Here is a 26,819-nt window from a genome sequence, read left to right on the forward strand (position 1 = left end):
GAATTGTCACTTTGTATTGTTGCTCGTGCAGGTACCAATGGCAACAAAAATGCATTTAAATTTATTCAAAGACTGGAATTTGAATGATAGTGTTAAGAAAGTAGTTGAAAAGACTTGCTTTAAATATTTCTTAGATTTCTTGGATATTAATATTAGACAAAATCGGTCTTTAATCAATGCATTAGTTGAGTGCTATGTACCAAATAACCATTGCTTTAAGTTTGGCAAACAATATGTTGATTTTAGTTTGAAAGATTTTTGCATATAACAGGACTTCCAATTGATGGCACGCAAGTATTTCTTATTTTTGCTTCATTCAATTAAAAATTAACAAAACAATTCATTGCTTGATTTTTTATATGCTTGTGACAATTGTAGGTCTCCGAAAAGGAGGGCGGTAAAGATGATATGCTTAAAAAAATTCACAACATTTAGGAATAACTAACAAATTTTAAGGTAAGAAATTGTTAGACAAGAGAGTGAGCCAAAAATCCAGTAGCATTTCTCTAGCTAAGTTGAAGGAAAAATTTGAGAAGGTACCTGAAGGTGTTGTTTCCTACGATGCCTATGTGAAAGCTTTTCTTCTGTTTTTGTTGGGAAAAGTGTTTTTCTTTTCCAATAACTCTAACAACATTTCATCAATGTATCTTCCGTTGCTGGAGTTGGAGAAAATGAACACATATGCTTGGGTGCAGCAGTGGTTGAACATCTTTATATGTGGAAGCTATGACTTAAGAGTCCAAACTTAATGACCATGCGTTTGTGTAGTTATTTGTACAGAAGAATGAATTTAATTCTACTGCAAAATGACCATGTGTTAATCATAATGCAAAATCTGAATGATGATTATTTATAGTTATATTTTATGAATAGATTAATAAGTTTTGAAAACAAGTTGTAAGTTGGATTTTGGTTACATTGTTAATTGCTAGATTAATAAGTTTTTATCTGCTCATTATTTTTTCATAAATTATTTATTTTCTCATATTTTTTCATAAAATGTATGAGAGAATTAAAGTTTAATCAATTGTAAATTAAACTTCATAATCATTGAGCTTACATGTTCCTGCGGGAATGGGCATCTAATTATGAAGGTAACAACAAAAGACTCTAACGTGACTCGTCCATATTACAAATTCCTTGGTTCTTATAAGGCTTGAAATAATTTTTGAACACTTTTATTTTAAATGTTATATCTTAACATTTATTATTTGACTGGAAAATAACATTAGTGATTGTAAATTCTACTCATTTGAGGATGAACTCAAGCACTATCCATGTAGAAGTGGCTTTTGCCACACCGCCTTTGTACATAAAATAAAATATTGGTGTTGTTGTTTTATGGTGAGAATTTTAAGTTCATGTGTATATGGGCAGAAAGATGATGATTGTGGATTCCTTGAGATTATTAAGTCAACCTGGAAATCGCCTTCGAGTTCCCCTCTCTCCGCACAATCTTTGTCTCCTTCCAGCCGAAGTTTTCAGTCAACTCTTAGTCAGCCTTCGCAATCCAATCCACCGGCTCTGTCTCAGTCTTCTTAGCCTCCTTCTAGAAGCCAAGGAGCAATGCGAAGAGGAAGCATGAACTACTTGTACAATCTCTTGAAGTAGCTCAATCAAGTTCTGCGGTCTATCTTGATCTTATTAAAGAATTTGCTGACTATGGACTAGAGGACTAGAGCATGAACATTTCCTCTTGTAATAAAAAAAAAGGACTAGAGCATGAGTATCATTAATTATATGAGGATTTTAATCGGGTGGAGGAGAGCGACGTGGTGGAGGAGAGCGGCGGTGGAGGAGGGCGACGGTGGAGAAGAGCGGCACGGTGGAGGAGGCCAACAGTGGAGGAGAGCGTCGGTGACAGAGAGGAGAATCGAAGAGAGAAGAAAGATCGAGTGGAGTGGTGAATCGAGTTGGGAATGAGAATATATATGAGATTTAACGTCGTTTCCAACCGACATTAGTATATTTTTAAAAATTTATGATTTTAACGTCGGCCTTAACCGACGCTAATCGTAAAATTAATTTAATTTTTAATATATTGTAAATAAAGTGGCGGTTCTAACCGACGCTAAACACAAAAAACCGCCAAAAAATTATTTTTTCCTTAGCGGCGCCCGTTTTAACCGACGGCAGTTTATGGTTTAGCGGCGGTTGACGGTAACCGCCGCTAGTCGGCTGCCGCTAAACCTCCGTTTTCTTGTAGTGGCTTATTTAAATAGATAAGTGCTACCAACACTAATATCTACGATAATCAAATCAAATAATCAACTAAACATAACAATTTGATTGATACGAGACAATTCAATTCTTGCAAAATGATTTCTCACCTGAATCACGGCAACTACAGTAAACCCCATTCTCCATGAATCCAAGTGACCAATAATAGCATAACACCAATCTGCAAACCATTCATTACGATTCCTTAGTAATAATTGATAAACCTTAATAATGCATTACTCAGGTATTCATTTTGCAGATGATAATTAAGGAAAAGCTATCAACCATACCACTGACTAGAAAAGTTACTAACATGCAATGCAGACAGAAACTGATAATTGAATCCTACATAAATCTGATCCAATCCAATGGTTGTTTTCATCGTAAATTAAAATTTTATAGAATAAGTTCAATTAGAATGTAGAAACCTACCATAATGAGTTTCACTCTTTTTTTTTACGTCGAATCTCAAACATGATCATCAGGCTTTTAAGTCTTCCAAACAATCAGAGACATAACGAACACACGGAGGGGCTTCAACTGGGGAAAGTCTCAGCTTTTCCCAGCGGATACTGTGCCCCAGAAGCTGCCATCCCCCACTTCGTGACCTAGTATAGCACATTTGAATTAGTATTTATTTTTCACTAAATCAATTCTGTCACCAAGAAGTTTCTCGTGCCAGAATTGAGTTTAGCTTCAGAATAAAGGATTTGTAAACATGCACTAATCTATAAATTAAATTTAGTCACAAACCGCCAATCGTATAATACTCAAACCAATTCCCCAAATAATCCCATTAAATATAATCATTAATGTTGACAACATTTCAAAAGTGAAAACTGAAAAGGGTTTATAAAAATGTGTCATTTTTTGAAGTGTGCCATTCTTCCCTTACCTTGACATAAAGGTATCATCAACGGGGTCATAGCTAAATAAGGCGTCGCGAACGATCGTTCCCTGAAGAAAAACAGCATTGATAATTTCATAATGAAAACCCTGAAACTGGAATTAAATAAATGAAGCATATTTTTTAGTTTTACCCAGTATACTTGAGCTGGAAACCAGAAGTTGCCACTCTCTAGAGACAAATAGAGACCCATCATGGAGTTATTTGACAAGAAGCTCTGAACATGGTTACAACATTCCAAATATGAACCAATGCATAGCACAGGCCAAGCACCATAGAAAGACCCAACTGAACCATTCTGATTCATGTGGGATTATAAAGACGAAAGCGAATGTATAGATATTCGAAGAGTTATGAGTGGAAACCGCACCAGTGTTTTGGTCTTCCTAGTGCTCCCACAGTTACATAGTTATCATACGAGGATTAATGACAATGCACACTTACCAAGAGAGTGCTATACTAACCATCTCTCTTTCAAACTCTCTTTTTCAACACTCTTTCACCACGTATAGTTTCGGTCAAATTTACTTGGGTTAATGTTTTATTGGAGTCAGTATAGTACTAGTTTTGTTTGGGTATTGAAATTCCAGTTTTAACTTGGGTTCGAATGACTATGCTAACCCAAGTTTTGTTGAAGTTACAAAATTAAATGTTACGTTTTTTGTTTTTCAAAACTTCAGTTTAGTGTGGAAAATACTTTTTTTACCCATATTATCCTTCAGTACAACTTTTTAAAGGCATTTTAATTAAATATAGTTTAGTAATTTTATCCTAAAAGTGATTTCAGTTTATTCTATTTAAATAACATTCATGTTTTTAAAACTTACTTTTACACTTCATTTCCTAACACATTCATTTTTTAAACGTTATCCTTTTTTTTAAAACCATAAAAACGTTATTCTATCAAACTTTTTTTTTGAAAGAAAGAAAACTTTTTTTTTTGGTATTAGTTTATAATTAACTCTAAAAATACAGTTTCTATTTTCCGCTGTACCAAAAAAAAACTATATAAACAAAAAAAAAATTCAAGCTCCAAATTAAAGTGATAGCAATAAAAGTAAACAATCTTTTCAAAAAAAAAAAACAATTAAGTAAGTAGACAAACCTATTAGGTAATTAGAATCAGGTACAGTGACAAATTGGAAGCTATTTCCAGGAATAACTGAGATTGAATTACGTTTACGACAATAGTCTTTTTAAAATTGAGTTTATAATTATGCTTTGTAGCCCTATATTGGCCAGTATTTGCACCTATGCCAGAATTTTGAAATTGATAAACATTCTCTTCTTGCAGATCTTTGTAAAAGTATTTCATACTATTGTCAACGAAAGCTTGAATTTTATCTCCCTGAAAAAATGAAAAAATATGTTTAATAGTAAAAAAACACAATTTACTTTTTTTAATTAATATTATATCAATAATAACCATTAATTAAATACGATAAACAATTCACAATTGACTTTTGTTAATTATTCTAATCTCAAAAATAATCATTAAATGTCATATTTTTTAAAGAGATATCATAGTCACATTTGTCTTTTGTTTCATTAATCATTAAAAAATTAATTTTCTTATCTTGATATCCAAAAAAAAAGGCATACCACATTTGTCTTCTGTTTCTAATCCAAATCATACATTGATTTTTTTTTCTAATCCTAGCTACGTTTAATACCTTTATATCCAATGGTTATATTTTATTTTTTAATATAAAAATAAATATAGTATTTTGATATAAAATCAGCATACATCTTTTCTTAAACTATTTTGATATAAAATCCTATAGTATAAATGTCAAAAATGTTTAATAGTAGAAAATACACAATTGACTTTTGTTAATTAGTCTAATATCAATAATAACAATTAAATGTCATAAATTATTCACAATTGACTTTGGTTAATTATTCTAATCTTAATAATAACCATTAAATGTAATATTAATACCTTATTCATTTTAAAAAATATGCAATTATTTAATATTTAAATTACTGAAAAATCATAAAATATAAATATGACATCATCAACTTACTAATAATAGTATGAGAGAGAAAAAAAACCAAAAAAATGCATTGCATGAGGATGTGACACTTGTCGGAATTGCTACTTTTTTGTTTCGAGAATAGTATACATTACGTATATGATAGGATAGAATAGGATTAGCGTAGAATACTCCAAACACTTCCATCGACTCGGTTAGGGCACTGGGTCAATGAGTCACCTTTTTTTTTGGATAAACCAAAGAATTGCATTAAAAGGGGCACAAGGGGTGCCCCAAACCTTAATACAAGAGAGGGAAGAGAAAAGAAAAAGAAAAAGAAAGCAAAACAGAGCAAAAAAAATAACACCAGAGAAATTAGTACAACCTTTGACAGAATCTAGCTAGCTAATAGTATCATCAAATAACCTCCAAGCAAAGCATTGGGTGAGATTGCTATTCAAACAATGTGTATGAGAATCACTTAATCTTGGCTTTTAACCAGGACCCAGTGTGTACGAGAATCTCATTGGGTCAATGGGTCACTTGTCTGACCACTAAGTCACTGGTTTTTTTTTTGTCAAAGTGAGATGGTTTCAATCATAACGGGTCAAGCCCAGAAGAAACGAAGGGATAAAGGCCCTTAAAACAGCTAACATTCGCATAGCTAAAAGATACAACGATAGAAACAAAGCTAGCATAGCTGGCTAAGGGAATAAATTCCACCTAGCAGAAGACTAAAGCCATAAAGGCACAGACTATGAGGACCACAAGGATGCCACTAGAAACAACACGGAAAACAGAGAGGAGCATCTGTTGACCAGAGTAAAGGGAAGAAAGATTTAGAAACCCTTGAGAAGTCCAACTTGAGCCATGGAGGTGGAACAGATTGTCCCCAGGGAAACACTTGGCAGCAAGGAATCATCATCCATATCTTCTATCATGATTCAGCAGAAGCAGGAGAGATGGTGGAGGTTTCCAAAGTCACTGGTTCGAATGCTTGATTCAGTGTATATTAAAAATTATAAAATAGGGCATACAATAAAAAATGGTCAATAATGGTATACTACTACTCTACAACAATTTGAAAGGCCCAAATATTGCACAACTCCAAAATGGGCTACCATGTACAACCCATTATCAACATATCATACAAAAAATTAAAAAACACAAAATAGGTTTGACAAAAACAAAAAAACAAAATAGGTGACTCGCTAATTCAAAAAAAAAACGGCCGAGCCACCGGTTTTTCACCTAAACCGGCCGGTTCATTTCAATTTAAATGCATGGCCGATCCGATTGTCAACTCGAACTGGCTAAGCCGCCGGTTCACAGTCGAATCGGTTGACCTGGTCGGTCCGAGTTTTATAACTATGCTTCCAATCCTTATATTTGTGTAAAAAAATTAATGGACAGTTCATACAAATTAAATCAAACGTCAATATAATTCAAATTTCAACTTTAGAAAATATATTAATTTTTACAGAAAAGGACACTAAAAAAAGTATGCTAGGCATCATATATTAAGTGTTTTCCTAGCTGAATGAAAATGAACTTAGCTGTTTTCCTACATAGTAAGTACAGCTTGACAACAGAAAATAGGGTCTGCTTACCTTCGGTGTCTATTCTCATTCACTTACCCTCTTTAATTTAACCCTCTATATATTGTATGGTTAAGACTTTGCTCGTCTCACATATATATTACTAAACTTCTCACATGTGGGCACAATACACTAATAGCATGTTTGAATTCACAACATCCGGAATCAATTCTACTCCCACAAAAACTATTAGAAATAGTTTTTTTCAAAATCAGTTCTCTTGCCAAAGTAAAAATCTTCCATGTATCAAAATATGCCCCGAGACAACTTTTATACCAAGAGTTGCTAATATGTTGTTTCATAAGACTGTTCAAGGAAAAATAAAACAGTAATAATACGCATTATAAAGCATTCTCAGACAAAATACAAGAACAGCTAAGTGGTGGAGAAAATCACATAAAGCCATAAAGGAGTAACCATACATGATTGGATTGGTATTCTGAGTCCATAATTCATTTCAAGCGTTTTGTTTATAAAAATTTAACAATCATTACCGATAATAAAATATATTGAAATGCAAAGTTTTGGTTTGTGAACAAAGCTAGATCATGAGGCCCAAATTCTCCTTCCATTTTTCAATTTTCATCTTCACTCCGAAGCTTTCTAATTCCTCCAAAGAATCCGATATCTTGGTCTTCATCTCTCCCATTCTTATGTCTCGGTATCTTTGCTCGTCTCTTGCTGTTCCCGGGAGGATATTGCCTGAACTCTAAGACCAGTGTCTCTGTAATGTAATCAGGAAAGAAAATCAAAAACATACAACTATATATGCCATGGATCCAAATTGTCTCACTCACTCTTTTCTGCCACTATTCTTGTCTCGTCAATTCAAAATTAACACATGTTGAGGAAAAAAAGGCACAACTTGATTCAGACAGTACGATAGAGCGAGAAAGCACGAATAAACCACACAGAATCTTTGTTCACGCAGTTCGGCCAATTAAGCCTACCTCTGCGGCTATAGAGTAGCTATAGCCCCCTTTATTGATTATCAATAATCAATTGTGTTTACAATAGCAATTTCTCTCAACTGCCTAATTGTCTCACACATCTGCAATAGCAGTTTCTCTCAACTGCCCAATTGTCGTGTACCCTCGCACACCGCCATGTTGCGGCGCACTTGCACACCGCCCAATTGCGGCGCACTCCGCACACACCTGGCGCTAGGGGTGTTCGCGGATTGGATTGGATCGGTTTTGAGGAGAAAAATCATCCGATCCGATCTCATCGGTTTTATGATTTTGTCATCCAATGGATTTTTTACTAAATTCAAATCCGAACCAATCCGATCCAATCTATAGCGGTTTGGATTGGATTGGATTGTTCGGTTTTTGTTTCACTTTTTTATACTTTGAAATTGTGTTGTATAAATTTTAAAAATATATAATATATGATAAATAAAATGATACATAATTTATAACATTAATATAACATTCATAAATTATAACATAGTCAACATATTTTAAAATTATGATTATAATTGTTTACTTTGATGCATGTATATAGTAAACTTTGATGCATGTGTGATATAATCAATATATATACAATAAATATGTACTATGTAAGTGTAAATGGAATGATATATGTATAACTAAAAGTATACATATTTGTGAATGTTCGGTTTGGATTGGATTGGTTCGGTTTTGGAAATCAAATCCGAAATCCGATCCGATCCAATAAATAATTTCGGTTTTTTCAATTTTCAGTCCGTTCGGTTTTCGGTTTGATTGGATTTCGGTTTTTTTGGATCGGTTTGTCGGTTTTGTTTGGATTGGTTCGGTTATGAACACCCCTACCTGGCGCACACTAGCACACCTTTTAGGGTTAGGGGCCTTATCTATTTATAGGATACTACTAACTCTAGTATTACAATATAAGATAATCTTAACCGATAAGATATAATCTTATCTAAACCCATAAGATAAGATAAGATTGAGTCTTATCTAAACCCATTAGATAAGATACAATCCATCTAGTCATCTACACCCATATCACAATCCCCTTAAATCAAATTCAAATAACTGATAAGATAATGAGCCAATCCCAACAATCTCCACCTTGGCGAATTCTCGAACCCTCGTGAAGATCAATTGCTTAGCTTATGAATCCTGATTTCCGGGACTGTGTTCTCCATTAAATCAAATCCTAATAAACTGAATATTAGGCCTCAAAATAAAATCTGCGGCCCCAAGATTTTACTAATGAGTCAATTCTCAACAATCTCCACCTTGGCGAATTCCAAACTCCCTTGTGATGATTTGTTGCTTCAGTTTCTTGAATCTTGATTTTTTTGGGATTGGTGGTGACTGGCTTGGTCAACATGATCGCTGCACTCTGACACTCGAACTCCACCTTGCTCAACACCATGTCCCGTGTCTGTTAGATCCGTCAGTTTCTCCTCTCGCTAACTTCTACAATCCTCATGGCCTTTATCCGTAGCGGAAGATATCCAACCTTGCACCGCCGTTCGCTCCACCGTGAGAAACGGAACACTCCACCTGACTACACCGTCAATGGATACTTTCGGCACACCAGCCTCGGTCCCGCGAACCAAGCGCTCTGATACCAATTGTTGAGGAAAGAAAGGCACAACTTGATTCAGACAGTACGATAGAGCGAGAAAGCAAGAATAAACCACACAGAATCTTTGTTCACGCAGTTCGGCCAATTAAGCCTACCTTTGCGGCTATAGAGTAGCTATAGCCCCCTCTATTGATTCTTAATAATCGTTTACATAGCAATTTCTCTCAACTGCCTAATTGTCTCACACATCTGCAATAGCAGTTTCTCTCAACTGCTCAATTGTTGTGTACCCTCGCACACCGCCATGTTGCGGCGCACTTGCACACCGCCCAATTGCGGCGCACTCCGCACACACCTGGCGCACACTAGCACACATTTTAGGGTTAGGGGCCTTATCTATTTATAGGACACTACTAACTCTAGTATTACAATATAAGATAATCTTAACCGATAAGATATAATCTTATCTAAACCCATAAGATAAGATAAGATTGAGTCTTATCTAAACCCATTAGATAAGATACAATCCATCTAGTCATCTACACCCATATCACAATCCCCTTAAATCAAATTCAAATAAGTGATAAGATAATGAGGCAATCCCAACAACACATGTTTTAAAAATGTGCTGGCTAAGATAACAGCGCTAGAAGATGTGGAAAATCTTAAAAATGTGTCAACTTTTAACTGGTGCCATCGGAATTGAGATAGAAAAATGGGAGAGGATCTCAATCCCTATGCAGAGTGAATAGTCAACTTGAGTCTTGAAGTAAGCTCGCTTCCTTTTTAGGGACTAACTTGTCAGGGTGAACTTCAACTTTTTCCTTCTTCCAAGGACTAACTTGCCGGCGGCAAAATCATTCAGAGACCAAGTGAACATTCACTCATTTTTAAAAGAACCAGCATAAAAGAAAGAACAAAAATCATGTGCAGACGTTTGTAATTTTTTCTATCAAAGCATTATTATGAATGGACTGAGATATTTGAACAATTAAAAAAGAATTAGAAGTTATGATAGGATGAGTGATTAGTTAGCAATAACCAACTCAGTTAGTTGGTTATGATTATATCAGTGGCTAACCAACATGTTAGATGTGATTGTACTGTTATATAAAGCTGAAGCTTGCATTCAATATTGTTGATAAGTCTCACATGACTAGAGATACGGCCAAGATAGCCCTTATATATGGGAAGACAGTCCTCACCTCCGAGCTAGCTTTTGAGGTAGAGTTAGACCTCCCAAATTCTAATAAATCCTACTCAGTTCTACAATGATCAAAGGTTCCTAATACCTTTCATGGTATCAAAGCCAAATCCTCACCATGGCTTCTGCCACCATCCTTACTTTCTCTAACCTTAGCTCATTCAAGCTAACAGACTCAAGTTATCTTCCATGAAGCATCAAGCTCTTCCAACAATCAGAGGATACAAGCTTCACAAATTCATCATCGAACAAGGTGCTCCAGTCAGATATAGTGAACAAGAAGCGATGGTGATTTTCAAGACGATGTTGATCCAGAACTTGCTCATTGGAAGCAGCAAGATCAGTTACTACTTTCCTGGCTCCTTTCTTCCACTTGATGAGGATGGCAAACCTATTTCAGTTGGAGATCACATTGAAGCTATTATCAATGGTTTGGGAGATGAGTATGAGGCCTGCCTTAATTCTATTTCTCACAAATGATTCTCACACTGTTGATAAAATCGAAGCCTTGTTAATGGCTCAAGGAAGGAAGGCTCGAGAAGCATAAAACTCAGGCTGGTCAAGCTAATCTGGCTCAGTCTCAATACAAGAGAAATGATACTAATTAAAGCAATTGTCAGACTTTTTAAAATCCTGGCTAAGGTAGAGGTTTCAGCAGAGGAGGAAGATCTTCTTTTCGAGGAAATTTCAACAGAGGAGGCACTGGATTTTCGTCTGTGTAGCTCATGTTGATCAGTTTGGTCTACAATGTTAGTGACACCCTCTGCCAGCTTTCTAGGCTGCTCATGTGGTAGCTTCTTTATGGACTTTAACCAAAAATGGGATTTCTTATTAGCTAATATTTGAGAAAAGACTTTTGATTGTTTTTCTTGAAACTTTAACCTTTAATTTCACCTGAAGTAACTCAGATTTATGTGTAAGGGTTGGAGAAGCTGGAAGCCATTATACTCCATTGAATAAAATTTTCTTTGTTGGTAAAAAGGAAAAAAATGTTTAGTGGGTGTTTGAACTTTCAAGAATCCAAAACGTCATTTAATTTGGCATCAGAATTCAGAAAGTGAGATCTCGCATTCTAGGCACTAAACATGAATGGAGCAAAAATGTGTTGTTTACGTTGAATGGAACACAATGTCTATGTGAAAAGACTCTTACTCTCCAAAAATACTAGTTAGCTAAGTAACGGAGGTCTAGGCTTGTATCATTATCATTTTGTGTGACAGGAGGATCATTTAACTTAGAGGAGGGCTACCAACACTCATTTGTTGGGATAATCAAATCAAATAATCAGCTAAACATAACAATATGACTGATACAAAGAGAATTCAATTATGCAAAATGATTTATCACCTGAATCACCACAGCTACAGTGCTCATTCTCATTACATGAGTGATGAGTCCAAGTGACCAATAACAGCATACCACCAATCTGCAAACCATTCATTGCAATACCTGAGTGATAATTAATAAACCTTAATTGTTCATTTGCAGATGAATTTTTTTAGGTAAAGCTACCAATTGTCACTGATTAGAAAAGTTAACACGCAATGCAAACAAAAATTGATACATCAGCTACCAATTGAATGGTTGTTTTCATCTTAAAATTTTATAGAATAAGTTCAATTTAGAAAATAGAAACCTACCATAATGAGTTTCAACCATTAGCTTGCATTGGATCTCAATATGATCACCGGGCTTTAAGTCTTCCAAACAATCAGAGACGTAACGAACACATGGAGGGGTTTCAACCGAGGAACGTCTCAGCTTTTCCCAGCCGATATTACGCCCCATAATCAGCCATCCCCCGCCTCGTTCCCTAATGTAATAATATGTTTAAATTATTTTTCTTTTCACAAAACCAATCCTGTCACCAAGAAGCTACCCAGAGAAGCTTCTCACGACAGAACCGATTTTAGCTTCAGAATAAAGGATTTCCAAACATTCTCTGAGATATACATCTAGTTACAAACCACCAATTGTATCATACTCAAACTAATTCATATTCACCAAATTAACCCATGAAATCACTAATGTTATAATTAAGTTAACATTTCAAAATCTAAAACTGAAAAATGTTAATAATATTATATGATGACATTTTTTACCTTGCTACAAAGGTATCACTTTTGGAGTCATAGCTAAATATGCAATCAGAAACAAGTGTGCCCTGAAGAAAAATAGCATTGAGAATTTCATAATGAAACCATAAAAATTAAACTAGAGAGTTGAAGGCTTGAAGGGTTTACCCTGTATACTTGAGCTGGAAACCGGAACTTGCCAGTCTCCAAATAAAGAGCAATCATGAATTTATTTGACAAGAAGCTCTGAAGATGGCTACAATCTTCCAAATATGAGTTAAGGCATAATTTAGGCCAAGCGCCACCACAGAAAGACAAAGACCCAAGTGACCCATTTTGATTTATGTTTTGATTGAAGAGGTTTTCTTCTTCTGACTTGAATTTTGCAATGTGCCATTGCCATTCCTTGAAAGCAAAATCACCAATGATTGTACCCCATTTTTGTTGGAAGAGGTTTTGCCATAAATGATCACTTCGACATGCATCCTTTAAACAAGTGCACACCACTGACATTTTGATGAGTTCGGTTGGTGAGAGGCGTTTGAGGATGCAATCCAGAATGGGTTCAGGCAAATTCAAGAGAGAGATCATGTTACCACGTTTTTCAGTGTTCCCCATGGAAGCGAACGTGAATGTTCAATCTTCTCCAATTGAGTACCGAGTGGAAATTGTACCAGGATGTTTCGTCTAGGACTCCACAGTTACCATACCCTTATTTAATACCGTAAGCATTTTGTCACACCCACTGTGTATTTTTTTTCTATAATACTCACACCCACTATTTAATAGGACTGTACAAAGAATTTCTACCAAATCGAAATTCGATTCACCTAACAAAATTGTCATCCAAGAAATCAAATCCTAAAAACGTGGATCATGCACCACCAAGGCGGATCCAACTTCATAGTGTCATCTTTTTTTTTTTTATTTTTTTCTTAATTAACAACCCATATGAACCTACCTGACAAAACTACGACCCGTGCAAACCGAACTCTAACAACCCGTAGCCGCTAATTGGTCATTGGCGGGTCTGATCTTTTGATGTTTTTCACCCAAGTCTGACCGATGGACAACCTTACTATTTTATTTACCTACCACCACTGACCACAATTTTAATCAATTACTACTAATTAATGTATTACTTTCATACATTATCTTTAATATATAACTCAACCAATAAGGTGTTGGTCTAGAGATATGCAAACTAAATTCTTAGAGCATCTCCAATGGTAGTATCTAATGTTAAATAAATACTCATATGAGTATCTATTACCATTGGAGTACATATTTAATTCCAACATGGCAAAGATGAGTATGTGGGAATAGATACTTCACACTAGACTTGAAATGTGAGCTTGTATTTATTACAAACACTTACAATTAATTAAAATGGAGATAAATAATAAAATATACAAATGTGATGTTGATGGTGGGATCCACTATAGAAACTTTTAAGAGTTGTTGGGTTGGAGTAAAAAGTTAGTAAAATGGGGTAGATGATGTGACATTATGGGAAATTGAAAAAATGATGTGTAGATATTTTAGTGAGTATGATGGATGTAGATGCTCTTATAAAGGTGAAGTCAAAAGATTGAAGATCGGAAAAATCATTTATTAAGAGAGATTGTTGTGAATTTGAAGTTTCTTAAAATAGTAAATGTATTTAGTTCCAAAGATTAGTTGGCTTGTGATGATTGTGACCAAGCTACATATAGCGACGATCATAAGGTAACAAAACCTTCCATTTTTCAATCTCCTCTTCACTGTGAAGTTTTCTAATTCCTCCATAGAATCCGATCTGATTGCCTCCTTGTTCCCCATTATTATGTCTGGGTAGCTTTGCTTGTCTCATGCTTGCACCATGAGGGTATTGCCTGAACTCTACGACCAGCGTCTCTGTAATCAGGAAAGAAAATTAAAAGCATATAGCTATATATACACCCAGGATCCAAATTGTCAATTTTTTTTCCTCTCTATTCTAGTCTAAACAGTTGACATGTCATTTAAAATTTTTCTTGTCAAGATAACAACTTTAAAAGGTCTGCAAAATTTTAAATGATGTATCATCATATAATTGATGGGATAAGAATTGAACAGAAAAAATGAAACTAAAAAATGACAGACGATCTCGATTTAGTTGTTCAAGAGTTCACTGATATATGTTTGAATTTTTTTTTATAACTGATTCTAAACTCATAATAAATTTTAAAAAGAAACTTCTATGAGTAGTTTTTGTATTTTAGAATTAGTTTTGAGGAAAAAAGTTCAGCCTTAATTGTAATAGTGCCAACGGTCACATATGTCACATATTGCTTTTTCTTCTTATAAAAATCAACTATTTAAAAGTAGGAAAATGTTTTGTAGATATCTTCATAGTGTAGACATTTAGCATGCACTCAAAATAAGAAAGAAAGATAAGAGAGAAGTAATTAATGTGTTATACGTAAGAAAAGAGTGGTAGAGAGAAAAATGAAATGTCTATTGAATTTTGCGTTATTTTTAATGTTTTTTTTTGTCATTTGGTCACCAGTCTCTACGGGAAAAGGGGCACCACATGACTAATCTAGCTCGGGATACGGTAGTGATGTCCCTGACCACAAAGATATTATTTTTTACCTCAGAGGGGATCGAACCCGGGCCAGAAGCCTACGTGAAATCCCTTAATGTTGAACTATCATTACTCTTAAAAGCGCATGCATTGTTTTTTTTATGAATTTTGCTGAGCTTTTCCATGTTCATTAGGCTTTTCCCTTAATGATAACATTATTATTAAGGAGCTCTAGAAACTCTTAGCACAACAGCACAAATTGCATCAAGTCCTTTTTACTTCAATGCACACTGACATGATCTCTATCAATTCTGAAAAATGACAGAATAAAAGTTTCTCATATGTTGAATGTGAATGTGATATACACGAGTTTGATAAAACATAGGACATTCTTATTATAAGTCTGAATGTAATATTTTGATGCAAAATGATTTCTCACCTGAATTACAACAGAGACAGTAATTCTCGTTCTTATTACATGAGTCCAGGTGACCAATAACAGCGTACCACCAATCTGCAAAGTCCATTCATTAGTCCTTACAATTACCTATGATAATTGATAAACCTTAACTAAACACTCAATTATTTATTTTTCAGAGGCTTAAATACTCTAAAGGTCCCTGTAATTAGAAAGGGAATCAAACCCGGTCCCTAAAATATTTTTGCATCAAATGTAATTCCTAAAAAAGTTTTTTTAATCCAATTAAATCCGAAGTGTGTCAATTGCTGATGTGTTAAAAAATTTCCCACTTACCATTTCCACGTGCTTTTATCATTTTTTTAAAAACCTGCTTAAATAATACTTCAATTGCAAAATTGTCAAACTCTAAATAATACTTCCTTGCGTAAGTTGCGTTCATCTTCAATCCTCTATCAATTCCAAAATTCTCAAACTCTAAATAATACTTCTTCTTCACTGTTCATCTCCTAATTCGTCACCTCAAGGCACTTCCAGAAACACTCCAACAGAGTAGTGCCAACAGAGAGAGACACAAAGAGAGAGAGAGATCTGGTTGTGATACATATATCTGGGTGCGAGACCTAAGAGACAAAGAGAGAGAGAGAGAGAGAGGGAGGGAGATCTGATTGCTAGACATTGTGAGATAGCCTACAACAAACTCCCCTTTTCATTCCCCTGATTTTATGAGGCAAGCCAATACAGCACCTTCGACTACAGCACCTTCAACGAACGATTGGTTATCCACCTTCGACTAACATCACCTTCTTCAACCTTCGATGACTGTGAATGGATCATCTTCTCCTTCGTCGTTCTCCCTCGATGGCTCTCTCTCGCTCACGATGCGTCGTAGTCGTCTCCTCTCTTCTTCGTTCTCCCTCTGTGTTCTATCTTCTTCAACAAACCTAGGGTTCTATTTGGGGCTAAGATGATTAATTGGGGTTGAGATGGTAATATTAGGGATTATTATTGATTTGCAATAAAAAAATATTTAATGAGGTTTTAAAAAAATGTTAAAAGCTACGTGGAAATGGTAAGTGAGAATTTTTTTTGACACATCAGCAATTCACACACTTCGGATTTAATTGAATTAAAAAAATTTTTTTAGGGACTACATTTGATGCAAATTTTTTCTAGGGAGCAGGTTTGATTCCCTTTCTAATTACAGGGTCCTTTAGAGTATTTAAGCCTTTTTCAGATGAAAAAAATTAAAAAATAGAAAGAAACCTACCATAATGTGTTTCACTCCTCAGTTTCCATTGGATCTCAATGTGATCACCGGGCTTTAAGTCTTCCAAACAGTCAGAGACGTGACGAACGCATGGAGGGGTTTCAACTGGGGAAGCTCTCAGATTTTCCCAGCTGATACCGTGTCCCATAAGCTGCCATCCCCCGCTTCGTTGTCTAGTACAATAACGCGTTTTGAATTAGCTTCATTTTTTACAGAATCAACTCTAACACACTCAAAGTTTTTCACTAAAATCGATGATTTTGTATTCAAAATCAATTATAAAAGGATATCCAAACTAGCACTAAGGTATTATACCTTTAATCACAGATCACCAGTTCTTCATACTCAAAGTAATTCACCAAATTAACCCATTAAATCACCAATGTTATAGCTAAATTAACATTTCAAAAGTGATAAATGGAAAGGGCTTGCAAGGTATCATTTTTGGAGAGTGACATTTTCTCCTTACCTTGCTTTAAAGGTATCATTTTTTGAGTCATAGCTAAATAACGCGTCGCGAACAAGTGTTCCCTAAAGAGAAACAGTATTGAGAATTTCTCATTGAAAATCAAAAAAATGAATTTAGATGTTGAAGCTAGAGTTTTTACCCTGTATACTTGAGCTGGAAACCAGAATTTGCCACTCTCTAGAGACAAATAAAGAGCCATCATTGAGTTATTTGACAAGAAGCTCTGAAGATGCTTACAATCTTCTAAATATGAGCCAAGGGATAGCACAGGCCAAGCACCACAAAAGGACCCAAGTGACCCATTCTGATTGATGTGTTGATTCAAGAGGGTTTCTTCTGACTTTATAGTTGTTATGTGACATTGCCACTCTTTGTAAGCAGCATCACCAATGATTCTACCCCATTTCTGCTTGATGTAATTTTCCCACAAGTGATCACTTCGACATACATCCCTTAAACAAGTACATACCTCAGACATTTTGATGAGTTCAATTGGTGTGAGGCGTTTGAGAATGCAATCCAGAGTAGACTCAGGCAAATTCAAGAGAGAGATCATGTTACCACGCTTTTCAGTATTCTCCATGGAAGACAAGGTTGAATATTGATTCAATTTTCTCAGACTTTAAGTGTGACAAAGAAAATGTGAGAGTGATGGAATACAAAAAATTGAATCTGTGAAGAAGAGTTCCTAGTGGAAACCGCCACATAATGTTTTGAATTCCTAATGCTCCCACTTGGACTGAGTTACCAAGGCTCAGGTACACAGAAATGTGCAACAAATGATAATGCAAAATGACCAACTTTGACACATTGAAACGAAATAGATTAATTTACAAATATGTGTTTTAAATTTGTAAAGGGTTGAAAAATCCTCATACAATTACATGTGGAAATAAAATGCACAAATTACAATTTTAAATAAAAACATATTTTTTATTTCCATTTTTTCGTGGCTATCAGTGTATCTTATGTCCGAAACTGTTTCTAAACAACCTATAAAAGGACAAGCCAAAAATAACCTATGACTTAACGCAATTAAGGATGTGTCATCAACTGCCAACAACATTTTTGGCTCAAAATTTGGTTTGTTATTGAATAACCTTTCCCAACCTTGTGGTTAAAACATTGTTTTTCCCCCACATTCTTATCTCTAGCCATCTGAATCTTCATACATTAATCTCCATTTTACAGCCAATTTTTTTTTCCATTTGTTGTCAATTTCTTAATTTTCAAGTCTTGATATTCATTCTCCTCCTTATAATTTTTATTCGATTACTACCACGAGCGATGGATCAAGCAGAACTTGGACGAGTTTTTCAAATGTTTGATCGAAACGGGGATGGTCGAATCACGAGGAAAGAGCTGAGCGACTCGCTAAAGAATCTGGGAATTTGCATTTCGGAGCAAGATTTGATCCAAATGATCGAGAAAATTGACGTGAACGGAGATGGGTTCGTTGACATTGACGAGTTTGGTGAGTTGTACCAAACGATAATGGATGAGAAAGATGAGGAGGAGGACATGAAAGAGGCATTTAACGTGTTCGATCAAAATGGAGATGGGTTCATCTCGGGTGAAGAATTGAGCGCAGTGTTATCTTCATTGGGCCTAAAGCATGGGAAAACATTGGAAGATTGCAAAAATATGATCAAGAAGGTGGATGTGGATGGTGATGGAATGGTTAACTACAAGGAATTTAAGCAAATGATGAAAGCTGGTGGGTTTGCTGCAGCTTCCTTCAGTTGATGGCTATAGAGGGTGTGAGTCTTTTTTCTCTTTTATGAATAGATGATTTTTGCACATAAAAGAAGAAACAAGATACCCTTTTGTAGAATGTTAATGTGTGTGAATGGAAAGGGGAAAATGGTTTCTTGGTTGGTGAATATATTTGATGGGAATTGCTCAACTTTTTGTATGGTTGATTTGATTGATTCCTCAATTGATATTTTTCCAATCTATATATCATATTGGTGAAATTCAAACTTGCTTTTCTAATTCTCTGTCCCAAAAGATGGGAAAAGAGACAAACTTGCCTCTTTCTCATTTTGCCTTTCTCTTCACACACGCATGGTCCAAGGCCATGAAAAATCCACATTTTAAGTATTAATTTTCATCATATGCTTTCAATTTGGTAATATTAGGTTCTAAAATATTGATGAGGAAAAGGATAACCAATAGAATAAAATTCACCTCCACGGTTCCACATGCAACAACCTTTTTATTCCAATCTGCAATTTGTTGATTTTTTTCTTTTCCATTTCAAAAAAGAGGGATCTGTTAATTAGTTGTTTCTATATCACAAGGCGCTTATGCACATACCAATACTACCCGTAGTGCACTCATAATTTCATTCCTTTATCATTAAGCTATATGGGATGAGTTGAGTAATGATGTATAACATACGAATTGCTCCAGACACCGTTCAAATATGCATATTAGCAGATGTTATTAACCTCCGCAAACATTTGTGAGGGTTATAATTTATCGCTAATTTGTATGTCAGAAAAGTATCAGACAAATCTGTCAGTTCAACTAGTCTCTTAAAATAGATTAAGCACCCTAACCCTCACCAAGAGTGGGGTGGGTTCAATTGGAATTCCATGAAGACGTTGATAAAAATAATTCATCTCCATCGGTTTAAGAAAAATTGTGAAGAACTCAATTCTACATTTTTCAACATTTTATCTGAATCTTTCACTTATACACATTTCCAAATAAACAATAAAATTTGGAAGTGGGTATGGATTTGGCGTTTATATATGAATCTCGAACTCAGCCTCATTCTTTGCGTCTTCAACTTTAGGTTCGAATTTTCTCTAAACCTGATCAATGCGAATAGACTGAGCGGGTAACCACGAGTTCAAGTTTAATTTCTATGTTGAAAGTCCAACAATATAACTCAATGTTTGAATAAGATGCAAGCTGTTTGAGTATGTAGACTTCCCTTCTCAATGAAGACTACTATCTCCGTAATCAAAACAACGCCACAACATTTTTGTTCGCTCTATCCAGGGAGGCTTCCCTCAATGAAGGCTCATCCACCTCAGTGGAGGTTCGCTACATGTTTTAGTTGGGTTTCTCTCTCTTTTTAGTAAGAATTTTTCGCCTCGAAGGTTTTACTTTTCTATTTTATTTTTTCTTATTTGTTTCATCTTCCATTTTCCGTTCTCCTTAACCACCACCTTCATTTTCTTCCTTTCTGCCACCACCACCTTCTAACATTTTCCTTGTAAGTTTGTTTATCATTTATCATATCTTTTCCAACATCTCTTCTCCCACACTACACCTTTTAATTGACCTCAATAATACCTTTGTAAAGCTATGTTTGGTGCTGTAAGACCTGGATTTTCAGAACAAGCTAATTTCCGACTCACGCGTAGAATCAATGTAAGCGTGACAGGAGTTTGATATTTGAGAAAGATTAATGAAGAAGAAAGTTCAGGAATTGCTTGAGGAATGTTGCGTAGTCATTTTAGGAATTAGAGCGAGTCGTCTGCACACCCGCCTTATGGCAAGCGTGTCCAGAATAGGCTAATTTCGCTTTAGAGCAACGTTTTAAGTGAGATTTCGAATCCTTGGAAAATTTAAAGATTTTCTTTATTTTTCCTTCGACCAGCGTTTCATTTCGGAACTCTGGACTGTACGCACGATAGTATTCACTTTTCGGAAGTCCGACGACGCTAATTTCCTTGCTTCGAAACCCTAGATTCGAGCGATGGAATGAAGACTTTTTCTATTCGGGACTTCTAACGAAGTTTCCGTCCGCGTTGCCAGATTTGTTTCGACATTTCCAATCTTTCTTCAGAAGGAAGTTTTGTCGTCTGAGCATCACAGCAAAAAGTAGTTTAACGGGACAGATTAACTTACACCGCCTTTGGGATTTTAGATATCGTTTTTCCCAAATCATAGATAATTGTTTTGAGTTCTGGAATTCTGACGCCAGAATCTATCTTAGAATTCCTCGGTGGACGTGCTGCAAAAATCAGAATCGCGAAATTTTCATTTTCCCGCGATTTCACCTGCCTATAAATAGCTCGAAAAAGCAAAATCTCTTCATTCTCACCCATTCAAGGCCGCGAGCAAGGAGAGAGGAGGATAGGAGAAATTTTCGCGAAAACTTGACCAATCTTCGTGCAGTTCGTCCCTACTTCTAGGTATTGAGGTAACTAGCATGAATCCTACCTCTGTTTACTGTTTCTGTTGCGTTTCTGAAGTCGTTTCTGTGCTCACAGTTTTGAGCTTTTTCTAAAATTGTCCGATTTCCTTGATTTCTTGGTTGGGTTATGTTCCTTATGTTCCCATGAGTCTAAAACCTCTGTCAGTAATCGCCGATTGCGATTCAGTTGTCCAAGATCTGAAAAATTGATTCAAAACCCCATTAGTCGCACATTTCGAAACTTTATTGTCGAAAAGCTGTAATCTGACTTCGTGCCTTTAGGATTTGTTGTCACGGATGTCATGAGGATCAATGCTGTCAAATTTGTTTTCCGAACTGATAACTTTGAAGTTTTGAGCCTTTATTTTGGACCAAAATGCCCCTGGATAGTCGTATTTCGACCCGATTGTCCGAAAATTGTTCCGACAATTTCTTTGCCTTAGTTTTACCCTAAAACTACCTTGTGAATTGATTTAGATCGAAGAAAAAGTTCGAAAACCCTATTTTCCATAGTGGCCGAAACCTTATTGCTTGGGTACCGTGTCCAAAAATAATTTTTGGGTCTCTATGACCTGAGCCATTGCGTAGCTCTTTCAATTGTCGAAATTTTGGCGCCGGTTTCGTGTCATTCTGAGTTCTGTAGCTTGAGTTATGCTCGTTTTAGCGAACGAAGTCTCCGTTGTCAATTTGTGCCTAAATAGGAACTCTGAAGCTTTAGAGGCTTTCTTTACGATTTCGATTAGTATTAGTAGATCGTGTTGCTCCTAGTGAAGCTTGTGTTGATGATTGTGTTTTCTTTGTTCTAGGTTCGCAATTTCCATGCCCAACTTCTACTCACGAAGGTAAGGGTAACTCGGTTTTAGAGCGTCTTTGAGTCTTGCATGCTTTTATCGCACTGCCTGTGTTTGAGATGAAGATGTTTATATTGATTGGCAGATGATTATGATTATTATGCTGAATTTGGAAAATGTTTTCTGAGAGGCTTCGGCCGTTTACTGGTTTCTGTCGTTACTGCTTCCTAGTGGATGGAACATGTGGTTACTTTGGATTGGTCCTTGGGTGGGCATTGTTATTGTCTGACTTGGCATATAGGGCTTGAGTCAAGTGGCGATGAGGAGGTGTGTCCTATCATTGTCCCATCTTGCGAGATGCTAAGTGGCGATCAGGAGGTGTGTCCTATGATTGTCCCGTCTTGTGTGACGTTAAGTGGCGATTAGGAGGTGTGTCCTATGATTGTCCCGTCATGTATGACGTTATAAGTGGCGATGAGGAGGTGTGTCCTATCATTGTCCCGTCTTGAGAGACGATATTGATCGATCCATTTTGTTAGCAGCATATAGTTGCATTATAGGGAACTAACACCTGACCCTATGTTGTTGGATTTTCGTATTGGTTTATTGATATCTGATTTGATGTTACATTGTTGAGGTTATTATTATCTGAGTCCGATTTATGTTTAAGTTGTTGATATATGAGTTGAGTTATGTTGCTAGTTATTTACCATGCCAGGTAATTAAATTCGAACAGCATGATTTTTCTCTTTTATACATGGTAATTGCATGGAGTTAACCCTTTCTATTTGCTACTTGTTGTTTGGGCGCTTAACGCTATTAGGCGATGGAGATCCTTCCGCCGAGGCATAGCTACTCGAGTTGGAGATCGAGTTGTAAGCGGTGGAGTAGAGGTATGAGAAGCAGCTTTGCTTCTCTTCTTGTGGATTATGTTGGAGTCTCTTTTACTTTATGAGAACTCTGTTATTAAAGTCTTGCTTCCGCCACTGTTAAAGTGCGCATGTTTATTCTGAACCTTACTTATGGTATTGTAAACTATTATTACTGTATATCGGGAAACAAGTTATCTAAATAAAGTTATGGTATGTTTCCAACCTTTTAGCCGAAGTGTTTAGTTGTTTTACAGAAAAAAAATTCCCTTGGTTTTTAGGGATTGCAGAGTGGTCCTTAGACTTTGTTAGGTTACTAATGTGACTCCTCAGTTGAGAAATTGGGGTGTTACAATTGTGGTATCAGAGCTTTGGTCTAGAAAACCAGAGCTTTTGGGTAGAGTGCCTGCTTAAGATGTTTGAACTCTAAGACCGATTGATGGGGTGTCAATCGGAGGAAGAGTGTGCTTGATTACTGTTTATATAGATTATTTTTGAAGGTTATTCGTAAGTGAATAACCTTATGCTAGTTATTGTTAATTATACATTTGATATAAGTATATACATAGTTAGTTATTATAGAACTTTGTGTTGTTCTGGCCTGAGTATCTGTTGTGGTCTTTGACTGTTCATGAAAACAGGAACAGGAGGTTTCCACAACCGATCGAGACTCAAGGTTCAGACAGCATGAATCCGATGGAGCAAGCTATTGCTAATCTGACTGCCCTTATGGCACAACAAGTTACTAACACTGCTGCAAGGGAGGAAGCTGAAGCTCAACGTGCTGCTACTGCTGCTTTGGTGGCTGCACAAAACCAAGCTGAAGAGAATGCTCGCCGTGTTCAGCGGGAGGAACGTGAATTAGCTGCTGCTCAGACCAGGGGTCTGAATGATTTCAAGCGTCAGGATCCGCCGAAGTTCTCTGGGGGCTTCGATCCGGAAGAAGCTGACTTATGGCTCCAAGAGTTGGAGAAGATCTTTACCTTCTTGCGTACAACTGCAGAGATGACAGTTGATTATGCAACCTACCTGCTAACGGGTGAAGCTGAGTATTGGTGGCGTGGGGCTAGGGCTATGATGGAGGCTGACCATCAAGCCATCACTTGGGAGTGTTTCCGTGGAGCTTTCTTGGACAAGTACTTTCCTAGAAGTGCTAGAGCCGCTAAGGAAGCACAATTTCTGAGACTCCGTCAAGGAGGCATGACCGTTGCTGAGTATGCTGCAAAGTTGGAGTCGTTGGCTAAACACTTCCGTTACTTTAGAGGACAGATTGATGAAGGCTACATGTGTGAGCGATTCATTGAGGGGCTGTGTTATGAGCTGCAGAGGGCGGTGCAACCGCTAGGACTGAATCGCTACCAAGTGCTGGTGGAGAAGACCAAGGGGATTGAGGCCATTGATAATGCAAGGGGCAAATTCCAAGGTCTGAACAAGCCTTACCAAGGAAGTGGAGGTCCGGCTAGGACTAACCAAGGAAGAGGTGACAAGGGTAGGCATTTCCAGAAGAAGCCGTATGTTCGTCCTCAGGGTAGGGGGACAACTTCTGGGTCCTTTTATCCTACTGGTGGAAATGCAATTGCACTAAGAACCCCATCTGGGAATCGGGAGGATGTGACTTGCTTCAGGTGCAACAAAAAGGGGCACTATGCCAACCACTGTTCTGAGAGTCTTGCGACGTGTTGGAACTGCAACAAGCCAGGCCACACTGCTGCAGAGTGCAGGATTCCTAAAGTTGAGGCTGCTGCAAATGTTGCTGGGGCTAGGAGGCCTACTGCTGGTGGAAGGGTCTACTCGATCAGTGGAACTGAAGCTGAGGAAGACGATGGTCTGATCCGCAGTACCTGCGAGATTGCGGGTAATTCCCTTATCGCGCTATTTGATTCTGGTGCTACGCATTCATTTATAGATATAGCTTGTGCGGCAAGGTTAAAGCTAGAAGTGTCAAAGCTACCGTTTGACTTGACAGTGTCTACCCCTGCATCTAAGAGTCTAGTAACTAACACTGCATGTCTGGAATGTCCTTGGATGTACCTAGATAAGAAGTTTGTAGCAAACTTAATCTGTTTACCTCTCAAGGGATTGGATGTGATCATAGGCATGGATTGGTTGTCCCACCATCATGTTCTTCTTGATTGCACCAATAAGGTAGTTATCTTTCCCGATGCTGGACTCGCTGAGTTCCTGAACTAGTACTTTTCAAAGCTTTCTTTGAGGAAAGGAGCTTTGAGTTCTCTCATGTCTACAACCGTGGTGGAAGCTAAGGAGAATGGAGTACACGGAATTGCTGTTGTGCAAGATTTCGAGGATGTGTTCCCCGAAGACGTACCTGGAATACCTCCGGTCAGAGATATGGAGTTCACAATTGATATAGTCCCAGGCACTGGACCTATATCAATCGCACCGTATCGTATGGCACCGGCAGAACTGACTGAGCTGAAGAGTCAACTCGAAGATTTAACCAAGAAGGGGTTTATCCGACCTAGCGTTTCTCCGTGGGGAGCGCCAGTGCTGCTTGTGAAGAAGAAAGACGGAAGATCGCGACTTTGTGTGGATTATCGACAGTTGAACAAAGTCACGATAAAGAACCGTTATCCGTTGCCAAGGATTGACGATTTGATGGATCAGTTGAAGGGTGCTGCTATTTTCTCGAAGATTGACCTGAGATCGGGATATCACCAGATTAGAGTCAAGGATGAGGATATTCAAAAGACAGCGTTTAGGACACGCTATGGGCACTATGAGTACTTGGTGATGCCGTTTGGAGTTACGAATGCACCAGCTGTATTCATGGACTACATGAATAGGATCTTTCATCCATTCTTGGATCGCTTCGTTGTGGTGTTCATCGACGACATCTTGATCTACTCGAGGAATCGTGAAGAACACGAGGAACATCTACGTCAAGTATTACAAGTTCTTCGGGATAAGGTATTGTATGCTAACGCGACAAAGTGTGAATTTTGGCTCGAAGAAGTAAAGTTTTTAGGACATGTCATCTCAAAGGAGGGTATTGCTGTGGATCCCAGTAAAGTGGAAGCGGTAATTGCATGGGAGCGTCCTAAGACTGTGACAGATATAAGGAGTTTCATCGGTTTAGCTGGATATTACCGACGATTCATCGAAGGTTTTGCTAAGATTGCAGGACCATTGACGAAACTCACCCGGAAGAACCAACCTTTTGCTTGGACAGAGGATTGTGAACAGAGTTTCCAAGATATGAAGAAGCGTTTGACGACCGCGCCAGTTCTGACATTACCACAAGAGAAGGAACCCTACGAGGTTTACTGCGATGCTTCGTACCAAGGTTTGGGTTGTGTGTTGATGCAACACCGAAAGGCTGTGGCTTATTCTTCAAGGCAATTGAAGATACATGAACGGAACTATCCTACGCACGATTTGGAGTTAGCGGCTGTGGTATTTGCGCTCAAGATTTGGAGGCACTATCTTTATGGGAGCACTTTCACTGTTTTTAGTGATCATAAGAGCTTGAAGTACCTGTTCGATCAGAAGGATCTGAATATGAGACAAAGGCGTTGGGTGGAATTCATCAAGGACTATGATTTCACTTTGTTGTACCACCCAGGAAAAGCAAATGTTGTAGCAGACGCACTGAGTCGCCAGACAATTCATGTTTCATCGTTGATGATTAAGGAATTGGAACTTATCGAGACTTTTCGCGACCTCAGTTTGGGTATGCAAGTGACACCTGGAAAATTGAGCTTTGGGATGGTGACGATCACTAGTGATTTTCTGAACGAGATCAAGGTGAAACAACTGTTAGATGAGGAGCTGATC

General features: G+C 37.0%; 2 protein-coding genes and 1 pseudogene across 2 annotated transcripts; 1 reads left to right on the plus strand and 2 right to left on the minus strand.

The window, feature by feature from the left end:
* Window positions 1-7,242: 7,242 nt before the first annotated feature.
* Window positions 7,243-13,657, minus strand: LOC130723079 (F-box protein At2g41170-like; annotated as a pseudogene).
* A 175-nt stretch (window positions 13,658-13,832) lies between these two features.
* Window positions 13,833-17,904, minus strand: LOC130730074 (F-box protein At2g26850-like). The gene is made up of 5 exons (XM_057581961.1): window positions 17,348-17,904; window positions 17,209-17,270; window positions 16,740-16,912; window positions 15,491-15,565; window positions 13,833-14,399 (listed from the first exon to the last, which is right to left on the minus strand). Exons 1-5 carry the CDS (start codon window positions 17,789-17,791, stop codon window positions 14,209-14,211), a joined length of 945 nt encoding a protein of 314 aa, XP_057437944.1. The 5' UTR covers window positions 17,792-17,904; the 3' UTR covers window positions 13,833-14,208.
* A 360-nt stretch (window positions 17,905-18,264) lies between these two features.
* On the plus strand, window positions 18,265-19,340 carry LOC130730076 (calmodulin-like protein 3). Its single transcript, XM_057581962.1, has one exon. The coding sequence runs from the start codon at window positions 18,496-18,498 to the stop codon at window positions 18,952-18,954; it is 459 nt and encodes a 152-aa protein (XP_057437945.1). The 5' UTR covers window positions 18,265-18,495; the 3' UTR covers window positions 18,955-19,340.
* Window positions 19,341-26,819: the final 7,479 nt, after the last annotated feature.

Source organism: Lotus japonicus, chromosome 1 (genome assembly GCF_012489685.1).
Source record: "Lotus japonicus ecotype B-129 chromosome 1, LjGifu_v1.2".
Classification (NCBI taxonomy): Eukaryota; Viridiplantae; Streptophyta; class Magnoliopsida; order Fabales; family Fabaceae; genus Lotus; species Lotus japonicus.